The sequence below is a fragment of the Dendrobates tinctorius genome, unplaced genomic scaffold (genome assembly GCF_039654945.1).
Source record: "Dendrobates tinctorius isolate UK_male_01 unplaced genomic scaffold, ASM3965494v1 ptg000034l, whole genome shotgun sequence".
NCBI classification, from domain to species: Eukaryota; Metazoa; Chordata; class Amphibia; order Anura; family Dendrobatidae; genus Dendrobates; species Dendrobates tinctorius.
In genome coordinates this window covers 9,845,010-9,859,078 of record NW_027361702.1, presented here as the reverse complement: position 1 = coordinate 9,859,078, position 14,069 = coordinate 9,845,010, and the positions used below count along the sequence as shown (strand labels likewise).

At 50.6% G+C, this 14,069-nt stretch overlaps 1 protein-coding gene across 2 annotated transcripts in view; it reads left to right on the top strand.

Moving 5' to 3' along the window:
- Positions 1 to 14,069, top strand: part of CENPI (centromere protein I) — a 166,645-nt gene that overhangs the window by 127,196 nt on the left and 25,380 nt on the right. For both annotated transcript variants that reach the window (XM_073573088.1, XM_073573089.1), the window contains exon 16: positions 1,292 to 1,377. In XM_073573088.1, coding sequence (XP_073429189.1) covers positions 1,292 to 1,377 — 86 coding nt within the window. The remainder of the gene's footprint in view (positions 1 to 1,291; positions 1,378 to 14,069) is intronic.

Genomic DNA, 14,069 nt, shown 5'->3' with positions numbered 1-14,069 from the left:
AAAACATTTTCGTCTTGGTGCATGCCGAACCTACCAGACCCCCTTTACCCTAGTATAGCTAAGATTCTGGACATTCTACAAAGGGGGCTAGAATTAGGCCTAAGCAATAGTACCCTCAGGCTATGTACACACGTTGCGGATTTGCTGCAGAAATTTCTGCGGGAATTCCGCAATTCCCTGCCGCGGAAAATACACTAGAATTCCGCATGTGTAATTCCTGCGTATTTCCCGTGGAAAAACTAGCGATTTGCAAGCGTAATTAGCTTGCAGAATGCTAGCGTTTTCCAAGCGTTCTGTAGCATCGCTTGGAAAACTGATTGACAGGTTGGTCACACTCGTCAAACATAGTGTTTGACAAGTGTGACCAACTTTTTACTATTGAGGCTGCCTATGCGGCATCATTAGTAAAAAGATATGTTAAAAATAATTAAAAAAAAGAAATAAAAAATGGTGTTTTTCTCAGCTTCTGGCATCACTGGAACCGGAAGATGCCGGGAGCATTGCTGAGGCCTGGGGACGCTGCGCAGGACGCCGGAAGGTGAGAAGAATACAATTTTTTATTTTGCTTCTGCTTTTTACAGGGATATGGTACCCAGAGCCTGGAGGAGAATCTCCTCTCCTCCAGACCCTAGGTGACGTCCGCACATTTTCCGCTTACTTTGCGCATGGCGGCCATAGCCACATGCGGAAAGTAAGCGGAACAATGCTTTCCAATGCTGCGTATTTTTCCGCGATGCGATTTTGCCACGGAAAAATACGCAGCTTTAGCCCAGCATGTGCGGAATGCCATTGAATACAATGGCTTGCTCATTTTATGCGTTTTTGCAGCGTTTTCGCTGCGAAAAAACGCATAAAATCCGCAGGAATTCCTGACGCAGGCGCGGGAAAGGTCAGAGAGGTCCTGCGCACTGCAGTACTTTACTCTGCCCTCAACAGGGCAGATAAAGTACTCCTGCGCAGGAGCCAAGGGAGAAGCAAGGAGGAGGACATCATCGTATGAAGATGGGCGGCGTCGGACCAGACTGTGACACCCACCACACCCAACTCCGCCCCCCGGTGAGTATAATCTAACGTGTTTTTCTTTCAGGTTTCATCGGGGGCTTATCTACAGCATTGCAGAATGCTGTAGATAAGCCCCTGATGGCGGTGGCCGCAGCTTATAGGGCTAAATTGGGCTGACAGATTCCCTTTAACTACTGTAAGATTTCCATGTGCAAATATTATATGTTATTAATAACCTACCTTACCATGGTGCTTTTTTGGTAGCTACTAATTATATTCTCTCTACTAGATTGATGTATTGAAGACACTAAAAGGACTTTTACAAAACTGGTTGGTGAAAAATTCTGTCGGCCCCGACGATGGAAGTGCAGAGAGGTAAGAAATATCCCACTTTCCATTACCCATTTTTATCAGTTGAAATTTTATTGATCAGACTGTATGCAGTGGATGAAACGTGCGTGTTGTTTTGCTTTCTGCATTTTGAGTGATTTTACTGCAAATTAGATTTCTCCTTCGCCTCATTGGGGTTCACAGGACCAAGGGTGTTATGCTGCTGACGCTAGGAGGCTGACACTTATTGAACACAAAAAGATTAGCTCCTTCTCTGCAGTATACACCCCCACACTGGCTCCAACTGAACCAGTTCATGCTTAGTGTCCGTAGGAGGCACATGGGTCAGGTCTTCAGACCACAATTTTTTATTTTATTTTTTATTCTATTTTTTACTTTATAACAATTTTTTTTCATGGATTACAGGGACGACAGATCCCTTCAGGGTTCCGATCTCCCCCTGACCAACAACAGGTGGGAACGTGGAGTGTCGCCTCCACGTACCCCCTCCTGCACCGTTCTTGGCCATGCCTGAGCTCTATTCTAGGAGCGACAGGTCCCTTAAGGGCACCGCTCTCACCGCACCAGCAACAGACGGGAACATGGAGTGTCACCTCCACGTACCCGCCTCTGCAGCCAGGCTCACTGCAGCTGGACTAATAGCCCTGTCCCATCCTGGGGGAGTTAACCCCTAGGATGTACAGAGGCATCGATGGCGTCCGTGCAGCCTACACTGCATCACCATTGATTGAACAGCCGTGATGGAAGGAGGCGGACAGTCCCTCTCCACATCCCTATCAAAGGGATGGTGGATGGAGGGTCCCTGCACCGTCCATGCTGCAGCACCTGACCTGCAGGCAGAGTAGTCTGAGCTCTGTGAGGCTTCACAACTGCCCCACGGATCAGAGGAGTTAAGTGCCTGGGTTGGGTTGGGCAGGAGGGCTCCTGTTTGTGCTCTTGCTTTCCCCAGGCCGTGTGTGTTCCAGCCGGCGCTGAAAATGTAGCCCCCGGCTTTGGCCTATGATAGACCGCAAATCAGAATCTCCGCCCTCTCGTTTGCGCGCCCCTCAGAGCAAGTCTGCTCTTCCTGCTCCCGCCGGCTATTGCTTCTTACCGGACACCTCTCTGCACGTACAGTATATGTGGCGCCCCTGAGGCTTCAGTCGCCACAGAGGTACTGCACCTTCTCCTAAGGTGTAGTGCCCCACCATCCAGGTAAGGTGGGAACTCCTGACCACGCTCCACACCTGCATTCCACACACAGGATAGTTCTGTAGGGCCACGTAACAGCTTCAGGCTGGGGGTTAGCAGAGCACCCCTCGTGGAACCCTGCTTCGTAACACGAGATGTGCTGGGAGGCGGGTGGAGTGAGATGATATAAAAGAGTGGGAAGAGTGAGAGTTAATGAGTAGTTGGTTGGTTAGTTGGAGAGAGAAGATTGGTGTCTGAAGGACGTGCTGCAGCAGGTCCCAGTGATCTGGGCTGCTGGCACGAGAAAGACCAGAGAAAGAGACTGATAAGATTGATAACCTAACCTTCCATAAGAGAGAGAGAACAGATCGGAACGAAGGAGAATAGAAGGTCGGTGGGAAGCAGGTTGAGAAAGAGAGAGAACCCTTCCAGTGCAGAGAGCGCAAAGGCCGGGGCCCGGTCCCCGAGGTTGATTGGATCTTTATGTCCGGCAACAGACACCGGAGGAGTAGTGAGCCGCTAACGCCTTGCTCCCATCATAGGCTTGGGACACAACCACAACTGAATAGAGAGCCGGGACGCAGTGAGGAGTCACCGAAGCAGGCTACAGCTGTCTGTCATACAAGTAAAGACTAGGAACACCTAGAGAGAGGCATTCCAGGGTAACTAAGTACTGGAGTGCTTCGCACCTAAAGGTGCATTGGAGGAGTCGTTCAGTAAGATACATGTTTGCGGAGTGTGGAAGGGAGAATCCTATCCTGCCTGGAGGTTAGCTGGAGCCCTGACCTGGAGAACACAGTACGGAGGCAGGCAGTGGAGTGAACTGCAAACAGTGAGTAAAGCTTTGGAACCGCATACTCTGGTGTCCTCCAGTTATTCCCGCACCACTACACCTGGGCACCAGCCTCCATACCATTCTGCGCCTCTCCTCATCCATAGCACCTAAACTGCCCTGGGACTACAGCTCCACCTGTGGGGAGCTACATCATCTTTGCTGCACCACACCATCAGTCCCAGCGGATCTGCATGCAGCGTTGGCTCAACATCTTACTTGCCAAACACCACGGGTGGCGTCACGAACTATTCTAAAAAAACTTTAACACCATTAACATCACCGCCATTGATATTGGGCGCCCAGGGCCACGGACCGGGTCACCGCTGCTGTGACACATTCCCACCTTGACACCGGCCCGGTACCGAGTACCCCGCTGCCCTGGGTGTGCGAGGGCGACCCATGTAGATCGGGATTCTCCCCTGGCCGCAGGCTCACTCCAGCTATTCCTGGCGGGCATCCTTCATCTAGCCGGGTCTCTAGCACCAGGAGGACCGTCTCAAAAGGCCACAAGACCTGGGTAAGAGCTGCGCTGCGACACCCATTGGCCCCTCTCTGCAGTATTTCACTGGGGATTAGCTTCCATCCTCCCTATTGGTGCAATTAGCAGAGTTAAGAGACTGGGGTACACCATGTCATTCTACAAGACATCCAAGAGGGCTACCAAAACACAGTGGTTTTCACCTCATGTACCAACTGTCAGACTTCGTTACCCCAGGGACAGAGTACACCACTCTGCAAAGCCTGCGACCTCGAATGCTCCCAGAAGCCCTATGCCGCTACCAAACCCAGTGTACCTGGTCCCCCTGAGTGGGTTACGTCACCGTCGCAGTTCATGGCCTCGCTGGCTAAAGCGATTGAGTCCCTCCAAGATCCCTCCACGGGTCAGGACATTCATCTACCTGTCTCAGAAGGTTCCTCTACTACACGGGAACCGCCGGCCAGCAGGGGCCGCTCTCAGGCACATAATACACAGACCTCTAGAAAGTGGACCCACAGTATGTCTCCCGGGCCCTCTCACGCCTCGGCATCCTTGAGCTCTGTTTCTCACTTCCCCTCACCAGGGGTTCGCAGAGACCAGAACTTGGAGTACGAGTCTGACGAGTCGCTCGACCTGAACTCGCCAGAGTATCAAGTGAGGCCATCAACCAAACCCTGAAGGTGGACGAGGGCGCTATCTCTGTCCTGGATCACACGGTGTCCTTCAAGAGGACCAAACGTCCCCATAGGGTGTTTGCCAACCATCCCGAGTTTCAGAACATACTTCAACGGTATAGGGAGCAGCCGGACAAACGCTTCACAGGACTTAAGCCTCTTGAAGCGAGATACCCCTTTTCATCGGATCTGTGGAAGGAGTGGGCTGAATCCCCTCCAGTTGATCCACCTGTGTCTCACCTCGCCTCCAAAACCCTCCTATCCTTACCAAGTGGGTCCTCGATTTAAAATCCTACGCACCGTCAGAGAATCTCGTTTGCTCAGTTTTTGAAGCCTCGGGCTCCGCACTCTCCCCATCTTTTGCCGCAGCATGGGTTGCTAAAGCGATGGTCTCCTGGGCGGGCGGATATTCTAACCAAAACCATTCAGGACAATAACCTTCCCCCAGAAGCAGCGGATCTGGCCAGTCAGATCTCCCTGGCCGGGGACTATTTGATGTACGCTTCCCTGGATGCTGCCAACTGTGCTGCATTGGCATTATTAAACGCTATCACCATCAGAAGGGCACTGTGGCTCAGGGAATGGCGAGCGGACTCTGCATCCAAAAAGTCCTTAACCTCTCTGCCTTACCAGAGCGGTCGATTATTTGGAGAGAAGCTGGATCAGCTGATCTCTGATGCTACAGCAGGGAAAAGTAAATTCCTTCCGCAGCAAAAGTCCAATCGACCCTTTCGCCATCAGCAACAAAACCCAAACAGTCCAGATCTAAAGGATCCAGGTCCCATAAGATTCTCAGCCCAATGACTAGTGGCATCATCCGGTCGACTCCTGCAAGGTAGGCTGTCGCCTACTCCTGTGTCGTCATGCCTGGCTTTGTCGTTCACGACGAATGGGTCAGGGAACTGGTGTCTTCCCAATACAGAATAGAATTTTCTTCTTGTCCCATGGCACGATTCTTCCCCTCTCGTTCCCCCAAAACAGAGGCGCGGGCACGGTCCTTCTACCGAGCCATTGATTCACTACGCCAAGACAGGGTCATTATTCCGGTCACAGAAAGCGAGAGGTTCTACTCGAACCTATTTGGGGTTCCGAAGAAGGACGGAATGGTGCAGCCCATCCTGGACCTGAAACTCCTAAACAGATTTGTCAGGGTCAGGCACTTCAGGATGGAGTCCCTCCATTCGGTCATCACCTCGATGGAGAAGGGAGAGTTCCTCGCATCCATCGACATCCGGGATGCTTACCTCCACATCCCGATCTTCCCCCCTCACGAGAAGTTCCTGCGCTTCGCTGATTGCGAGGAGCAATTCCAGTTCACAGCCTTGCCCTTCGGACTCGCCACTACACCCAGAGAGTTAACGAAGGTCATGGCGGCCGTCATGTCCATTCTGCATTCTCAGGGCCTGGTTGTTTTGCCATACTTAGACAACCTTCTGATCAAGGGTCCGTCCTTCCAAGCCTGCGCGGGGTGCGTGCGTATCACTCTGAATACACTTTCTGGGCTGGCTGATAAATTTAAGCAAGTCTTCCCCCGTTTCAGCTCAGCAGATATCCTTTTTAGGGATGATCCTGGACACCCCCTGAGAGTTGGAGATTCTCCCACGAGACAATGTCTTAGCCCTTCAACAAGGAGCAAGGGCACTTTATTGCCCATCTCCTCTCTCCATGCGCTTCGGTATGAGGGTCCTGGGAAAAATGGTGACAGCGATGGAAGCTGTTTCCTTTGCCCAGCTACACTTCCGCCCTCTGCAGCATGCTTTTCTGGCAGCCTGGAACAGGAACCCGTTCTCCCTCGACCGACTGTGCTGTCTGTCCCCGCGGGTCAAGCTAGCGCTCTGGTGGTGGTGGACATTACGTTCTTTCCTCAACCAGGGGAAATCCTTTCTTCCGGTTCAATGGCTGGTTGTTAACTACCGACACCTGCCTCCTCGGCTGGGGGAGCTGTCTTCCTTCACCACACTGCCCAGGGGTGCTGGTCACCTCAGGAGGCACGTCTTCCGATCAACGTTCTGGAGATTCGGGCGATCCGGTTATTCCTGCGGCAGTTCCATCATCTTCTAGCGGGCCGCCACGTCCAAGTACAATTGGAAAGAGCCACGGCCGAGGCTTATCCACTATCAGGGGGGCACCCGCAGCAGGGCGGCAATGCGCGAGGTGGTTCACATCCTCTGCTGGGCCGAGAAAAACCATTTGGTCATTTCAGCAGTTCACATCCTGGGCGTGGAAAACTGGGCGGCAGACTTCCTCAGCTGCCAGGGTCTCGCCTCCGGGGAGTAGCCACTTCATCCGGAGGTTTTCCAACAGATCTATCTTTGCTGGGGGACTCCAGACTTGGATCTGATGGCATCAAGATCACTGCATATTCCCAGTTCCTTCTGGGATAAATGAAGAGTCTCCGCGAGCTCAACGATCACTGGGTTTTGGCCGTTGCAGCTGAAAAGAGGAAATCGGAAAACCAGGGGAAGAGTCTTGAGGAGATCATTTGCATATTCCCAGTGCCTTCTGGGATAAGTGAAGAGTCTCCGCGAGCTCAACGATCACTGGGTTTTGGCCGTTGCAGCTGAAAAGAGGAAATCGGAAAACCAGGGGAAGAGTCTTGAGGAGATCATTTGCATATTCCCAGTGCCTTCTGGGATAAGTGAAGAGTCTCCGCGAGCTCAACGATCACTGGGTTTTGGCCGTTGCAGCTGAAAAGAGGAAATCGGAAAAACCGCGCGCCGACAGGGCTCATCTTTCATCGTTTTTAAGAAATCTCAAGATGGAAGAGGCCAGGAGCCATTTGGTGAGCTGCATTTCTTGCTACATGTTCACAGATTTACCAGTGGAAAAGCCAAACTTCACATGCCACAAATGCGAGCTTGTGTCCCTGTTGGAGGAAAAGTTGCAAAATCTCGAAGAGAGGTTAGCTACGTTGAAGATCATTAAGGAAGGTGAAGAGTTCTTGGACAGAGCAGAATTATCTCTTCATGTTACAGAAAGAGAAGAAATTCGAAGTGCACCTGAAGAAACAGAGGAATGGAGACATGTGACCCAGAGAAGCAGGAGGATCAGGAGGCAGTCAGCACCCATACTGCTCAGAAACCAGTACCAGGCTCTCACGCATGAAAACGATGAAGAAATACATCAGGATAAGACTTTGCCAACAAGCAGCAACCTTGTACGCCTTCAGAGTCCTGGATGGAGAAAGAAAAATGTTGTGAAAAAGAAACGGAGAGTGGTGGTCATGGGGGATTCCCTGTTGAGAGGAACTGAGGCCGCTATCTGCAGACCGGATATAACTTCAAGAGAAATGTGTTGTCTTCCAGGTGCAAAAATTAAAGATGTGTCTGACAGGATATCAGGACTCTTCAGACCTACAGATGACTACCCATTCCTGCTACTACATGTGGGGACAAATGACACCGCAAGAAACGACCTGGAAACCATCTGCAGAGACTTTGAAGACTTAGGCAAGAAAGTGAAAGAACTGGGAGCGCAGGTGGTCTTCTCTTCCATGCTCCCAGTGGATGGCCATGGAACAAGGAGGTGGAATAAGATTCTGCAGGTGAACAACTGGCTACGTCGATGGTGCCGTCAGCAACGATTTGGATTTCTGGATCACGGAGTGAACTACTTATACGATGGACTACTTGCTAGAGATGGGGTGCACCTTACGAAGACTGGAAAGCATGTATTTGGAAGTCGCCTTGCTACACTTGTAAGGAGAGCTTTAAACTAGAACAACATGGGAAGGGAAGCAAAAGACCAGAAAAAGCCATACACCTGACAAATGCTATTGAGAACTCTGCTATTAGAAGTGGAAAGGAAGAACTTAATTTCCTTCTATGACGGTATCACTGATTGGGTGGATCAAGGAAATGCTGTAGATATAGTATATCTTGACTTCAGCAAAGCATTTGACAAAGTCTCTCATACAATCCTTATTGAAAAAATGACTAAGTATGGAATGGACAAGGCAACTGTTAGGTGGATTCATAACTGGCTTAGTGATCGGACCCAAAGAGTGGTCGTAAATGGCTGCACATCCAGTTGGAAGAATGTCTCAAGTGGGGTACCACAGGGCTCTGTCCTGGGCCCTGTATTGTTCAACATCTTTATCAACGATTTAGATGAAGGAATTGAGGGTAAACTGATTAAATTTGCTGATGACACAAAGCTAGCAGGGATAGCTAATACTAGAGAAGAGAGAGAGAGGATTCAAAAAGATTTAAACAAACTGGAGAAGTGGGCAGCAACTAACAGAATGGTTTTTAACAGGGAGAAATGCAAAGTACTACATCTGGGCAATAAAAATGGAAAAAGCATATATAGAATGGGAGGAATAGGGCTAAGTGACAGCACATGTCAAAAAGACTTGGGTATACTAATAGATCACAGACTGAATATGAGTCAACAGTGTGATGCAGCAGCAAAAAAGGCAAATGCAATTCTAGGATGTATTAACAGAAGCATACAGTCTAGATCACGTGAAGTCATTATTTCCCTCTACTCCTCTTTGGTCAGACCTCATCTGGAATATTGTGTCCAGTTTTGGGCACCACATTTTAAAAAAGACATCAACAAACTGGAGCAAGTTCAGAAAAGAGCGACCAGAATGGTGACCGGTCTGCAAACCCTGTCTTATGAGGAAAGGTTGCAGGATTTGGGAATGTTTAGTTTGCAAAAGAGAAGACTGAGAGGAGACTTAATAGCTGTCTACAAATATCTAAAGGGCTGTCACATTGTAGAAGGATCAACTTTATTCTCATTTGCACAAGGAAAGACTAGAAGCAATGGGATGAAACTGAATGGGAGGAGACAGATTAGATATTAGAAAAAACTTTTTGACAGTTAGAGTGATCAATGAGTGGAACAGGCTGCCATGAGAAGTGGTGAGTTCTCCTTCAATGGAAGTCTTCAAACAGAGGCTGGACAGACATCTGACTGGGATGATTTAGCGAATCCTGCTTTGAGCAGGGGGTTGGACCAGATGGCCCAGGAGGTCCCTTCCAACTCTACGATTCTATGATTCTATGAAACGCCAAGTTCATAGATCGATCTCGGGATCCAGAAGCCATTGGGGGCGGATGCACTGGTCCTTCCATGGCATCAGTTTTGTCTCCCATATGTGTTTTCCCCGCTTCCATTGCTAGCGACAGTCATCAGGAAGATCAAGGCGGAGGAAGTTCTGGTGAGCCTTGTCGTTCCGGACTGGCCACACCGGGCGTGGTACGCGGAGTTTTTGCAGCTCGTCATCGACATTCCATGGCGACTACCAGATCGACCAGATCTGATCTCCCAGGGTCCGATTTTATCAGAACTCAGCTTGGGCGTTGAATCTTGGGTCCTAATCCAAGCTGAATGCTCCCAACCAGGTGGTTTCCACCATGATTAGCGTCCGAAAGCCTACATTGGTGCATATCTAACACCGCACATGGAAAGCTATTTTCTCATGGTGCAGAGATTGCGGGCATCCTCCTCTTGTCTTCTCCATCCCAACCATTTTGGAGTTCCTCCAGACTGGCTTGAATTCAGGTCTGGCGCGTAGTTCCATCAAGGGCCTGACGTCAGCTTTATCCATTTTGTTCCAGCGCAGGATTGCTTCCAAACTACAAGTGAGGACTTTTATCCAGGGAGTATCCCATTTGATTCCCCCCCTATAAAATGTTGTTGGAGGCCTGGGACCTTAAATTGGTCCTGGGTGTTCTACAGGAGACGCCTTTCCAAACACTGCAGGACGTCTCACTGACCTACCTTACTTGGAAGGTCGTCTTTCTTGTCGCGGTGAGGTCAATCAGGCGTCTCGGAGCTAGCTGCCCTGTCCTGTCGAGCTCCTTTCCTAATTTTCCACCAGGGCAAGGTGGTTCTCAGGCCATCCCCATCCTTCTTGCCCTATGTGGTCTTTTCCTTTCGCCTTAACGAGGACATTGTCCTGCCCTCATTCTGCCCGGCGCCAGTGCACCAGATGGAGAGAGCCCTTCACACTCTGGATCTGGTGAGAGCTCTCAGAAGGTATATCTCGTGGACGGCGTCCTTCTGTAAGTCAGACGCTTTGTTTGCTTTTTATTAGGGTCACAGGAAGGGACTAGCTGCTTCAAAGTCCACTATAGCCATGTGGATATGCTTGGCGATTCACGAGTCCTACCACGTCAGAAGCAAGCTGTGACGGGAGTATTCTCCAGAGCAAGGAGGGACAACAGGCCTGGGAACGATCCAACAGATTTATTGACCAGAACACAGGAACAACACGAAGGTAATTTGCAGAGTCCCAAAATAAGTCCACAGGAAACTGATTCGGGGGCACCTCCCGACAATCCTTGTGCCAGATCACAAAACCATAGTCCTTTTAGAGTCCCAGAAATCCGCCACGATCACACTAAGGCTGAGGCTTCCTCAGACAGCCTCGCCCTTCTCTTTCAGCATCCAACTCACATCTGACTGAGTTGCACAGGGATCTAGTGTCTCTGCTCCTGGATCAGCCCATGTGTGTAGTGGAGGAGGGTTCCACTCCTCCTATGCAATGGTTTGGCCCACAGCAAGGCACCGCTGTGTCTAGGAGGATGTGCATTGTGAGTCCTCCCCCTGCTGAGGAGAACAATGGTGATTCCCCTAGCTGTGTTGACCCAAGCCTGAATTCAATTATGGTCTAGATACACAAGTCTTGTGGAAAGGAGACAGGTTACTTACATAATTACATTATAGTCCCAGAGACACAGGCAATGGGGGAAGGAAACATATTGTTACAGGTACACACAAGACATTGCAAAGTATTGGGGAAAAATACATATCATGACAATCCCTTCCCCTCCTAATTTGTGTACGTACTAGGGACCTCTACAGGTCACTGGTTAAGTACACAAAGGCATGGCGTAACTTACATGTGGCTTCATGCAGCCACGAATTGGCATCGTAGCTTTCCCACATCATTGCCCAGGAGAACAGCTGCAGGCAGACCACCCATCACCCCAACCACACATCGCCTGACCCCAAAACCAAAGTTCAGATCCACAGTGGCTGTGGGAATAGTCCTCCATTGTCCACCAGCCAGTTCAATGACAATCCCAGGTCCTCTATGGATTGCCTCAGGCCGAACCACTCGGGGATCAGCCAGCGTGAGGAAAGCCCCTGAGTCACAAAATCCAACAAGTCTTTGTCCATCCAGCACGACCTCCTGCAAGTGCTTACCTCGATGAGCTGAAGTCGTCATGGCTGCGGGTCGCACACCATAAACTCCTAGTGGTGCAACATGGGTGGGTGAGGCACTAGGCCAGTCCTCACGTAGTGGTGACACGTCTTCCTCCATGGCACTTGGCTGTACATAATTAATAATATGATTGGGTACAGGATCAATCCTCATTTGAACAGCTGGGCAGGAGGCTTGCAGATGCCCCGGCTGCCCACATCGATAGCATCTGCGCTGTGTCTCACTCCATCCAATGCGTCCTCTTGGGCGAGGAGTAAGGGAACCTGCCGGTCGGCTCCCACCTAAAGGTGCTGTAGGGGTTTGAGGACGATTCCTCCATGAGCTGGCTGGACATGAGGCCTGCAGATGCCCCGGATGCCCACAACCATAACACCTGCGCTCTGCTACTTCCTCTCCTCGTCGTATTCCAGAAAACGCAGTGGAAGCAACAGGAGGCACATTAACACAGGTATCAACACGAGGTGGTGGCTCAGAGGAACGGGGAACAATGGGGACAGAAGAACTGGGGGCCACCGGTGTTGTGGAGCTGGTAGGCCTCTCTCCATCCTCCAACAGAACTCTCCACCGAGGCTTGATGGTGAGAGCCTCATCAGCGAGAGATGCAGCTTTTTCCACTGTAGCAGGTTTCCTCTCACGCACCCATTCCCTGATCTCAGCGGGGCACTGGGCAAAAAATTGTTCTTTTAGGATAACCTGGAGACAGGTGTTCCAGGTTAAGGCCTCCTCTGCCTCCAGCCAGCGATTACATATTTGTTTGAGTCTGTGGGCATACATCTTGAAAGACACTTCCTCATTACAGGCTAAAGTACGAAACTGGGTCCTGTAAGTGTCTGGGGTCACAGCATAATGTTCTAGAACAGTCCGTTTAATCTCTGCATACTCACAGTTCCACCGAGGGTCCATAGCTCTATAGGCTGCGGCAGCTCCACCCTCTAAGAGCCCCACAAGATGTCGGACGTGCTCCCTTTCCGGGACTTCCATTAATCGACACTGATGCTCAAAGTCCAGGAAGAATCCCTCAATGTCACCGGAAGCCTCATTAAACGGCTTGAAGTCTTTGCGGGACACTCTGGGGAGTTCCCTCATGGGGGATGCTGTGGGTACAGTCTGTCTGGAGCTTCTCGCTGCCTCCAAAGCGATCTCCCTCTCCAGCATTGCCCTCTCCTCCATCCTGCGCTGCCTCTCCTTGGCTGTGCGCATGACCTCCCTCTTATCTTCTATGGTAGCCTCTTCTCCCAGCAAGGCCATCTCCTCCTCGTACCACACAACCCACTGACTTTTTTGGGTATTTACCTCCGGCTGCCGTCTTTCCTCTCTTTGCTGTGAGGATCCTTCCTCCGCATCATCTTGCAGGTGAACTGCTTCCAAAGCCTCAATCAGCTGCTCCTTGGAGAGTCCCTTGTAGCTGACTCCCAGTTCACGGGCCTTTGTTTGTAGGTTCACCGCAGTCCAGTTCTTGTACTCTGCGGTGCTGGTTCCCGATGTTGATGGGCCGTTCTCCTCCATTCCTTCTGCTCCGATCCCACCGCTGCCAACCAGTTTGTGACGGGAGTATTCTCCAGAGCAAGGAGGGACAACAGGCCTGGGAACGATCCAACAGATTTATTGACCAGAACACAGGAACAACACGAAGGTAATTTGCAGAGTCCCAAAATAAGTCCACAGGAAACTGATTCGGGGGCACCTCCCGACAATCCTTGTGCCAGATCACAAAACCATAGTCCTTTTAGAGTCCCAGAAATCCGCCACGATCACACTAAGGCTGAGGCTTCCTCAGACAGCCTCGCCCTTCTCTTTCAGCATCCAACTCACATCTGACTGAGTTGCACAGGGATCTAGTGTCTCTGCTCCTGGATCAGCCCATGTGTGTAGTGGAGGAGGGTTCCACTCCTCCTATGCAATGGTTTGGCCCACAGCAAGGCACCGCTGTGTCTAGGAGGATGTGCATTGTGAGTCCTCCCCCTGCTGAGGAGAACAATGGTGATTCCCCTAGCTGTGTTGACCCAAGCCTGAATTCAATTATGGTCTAGATACACAAGTCTTGTGGAAAGGAGACAGGTTACTTACATAATTACATTATAGTCCCAGAGACACAGGCAATGGGGGAAGGAAACATATTGTTACAGGTACACACAAGACATTGCAAAGTATTGGGGAAAAATACATATCATGACACAAGCCTATCCCAGCGGGGATTAAGGCACACTCCACTCGGTCTGTAGGCGCTTCTTGGGCCTTTCGGCACCAGGCATTGGCGGATCAAGTTTGCAAGTCTGCGTCTTGGTCCAGTCTGCATACATTCTCAAACCACTACAATATTCACACCCAGGCTTCCGCAGATGCGAGCTTGGGCTGATGGATCTTGCAGTTGGCGGT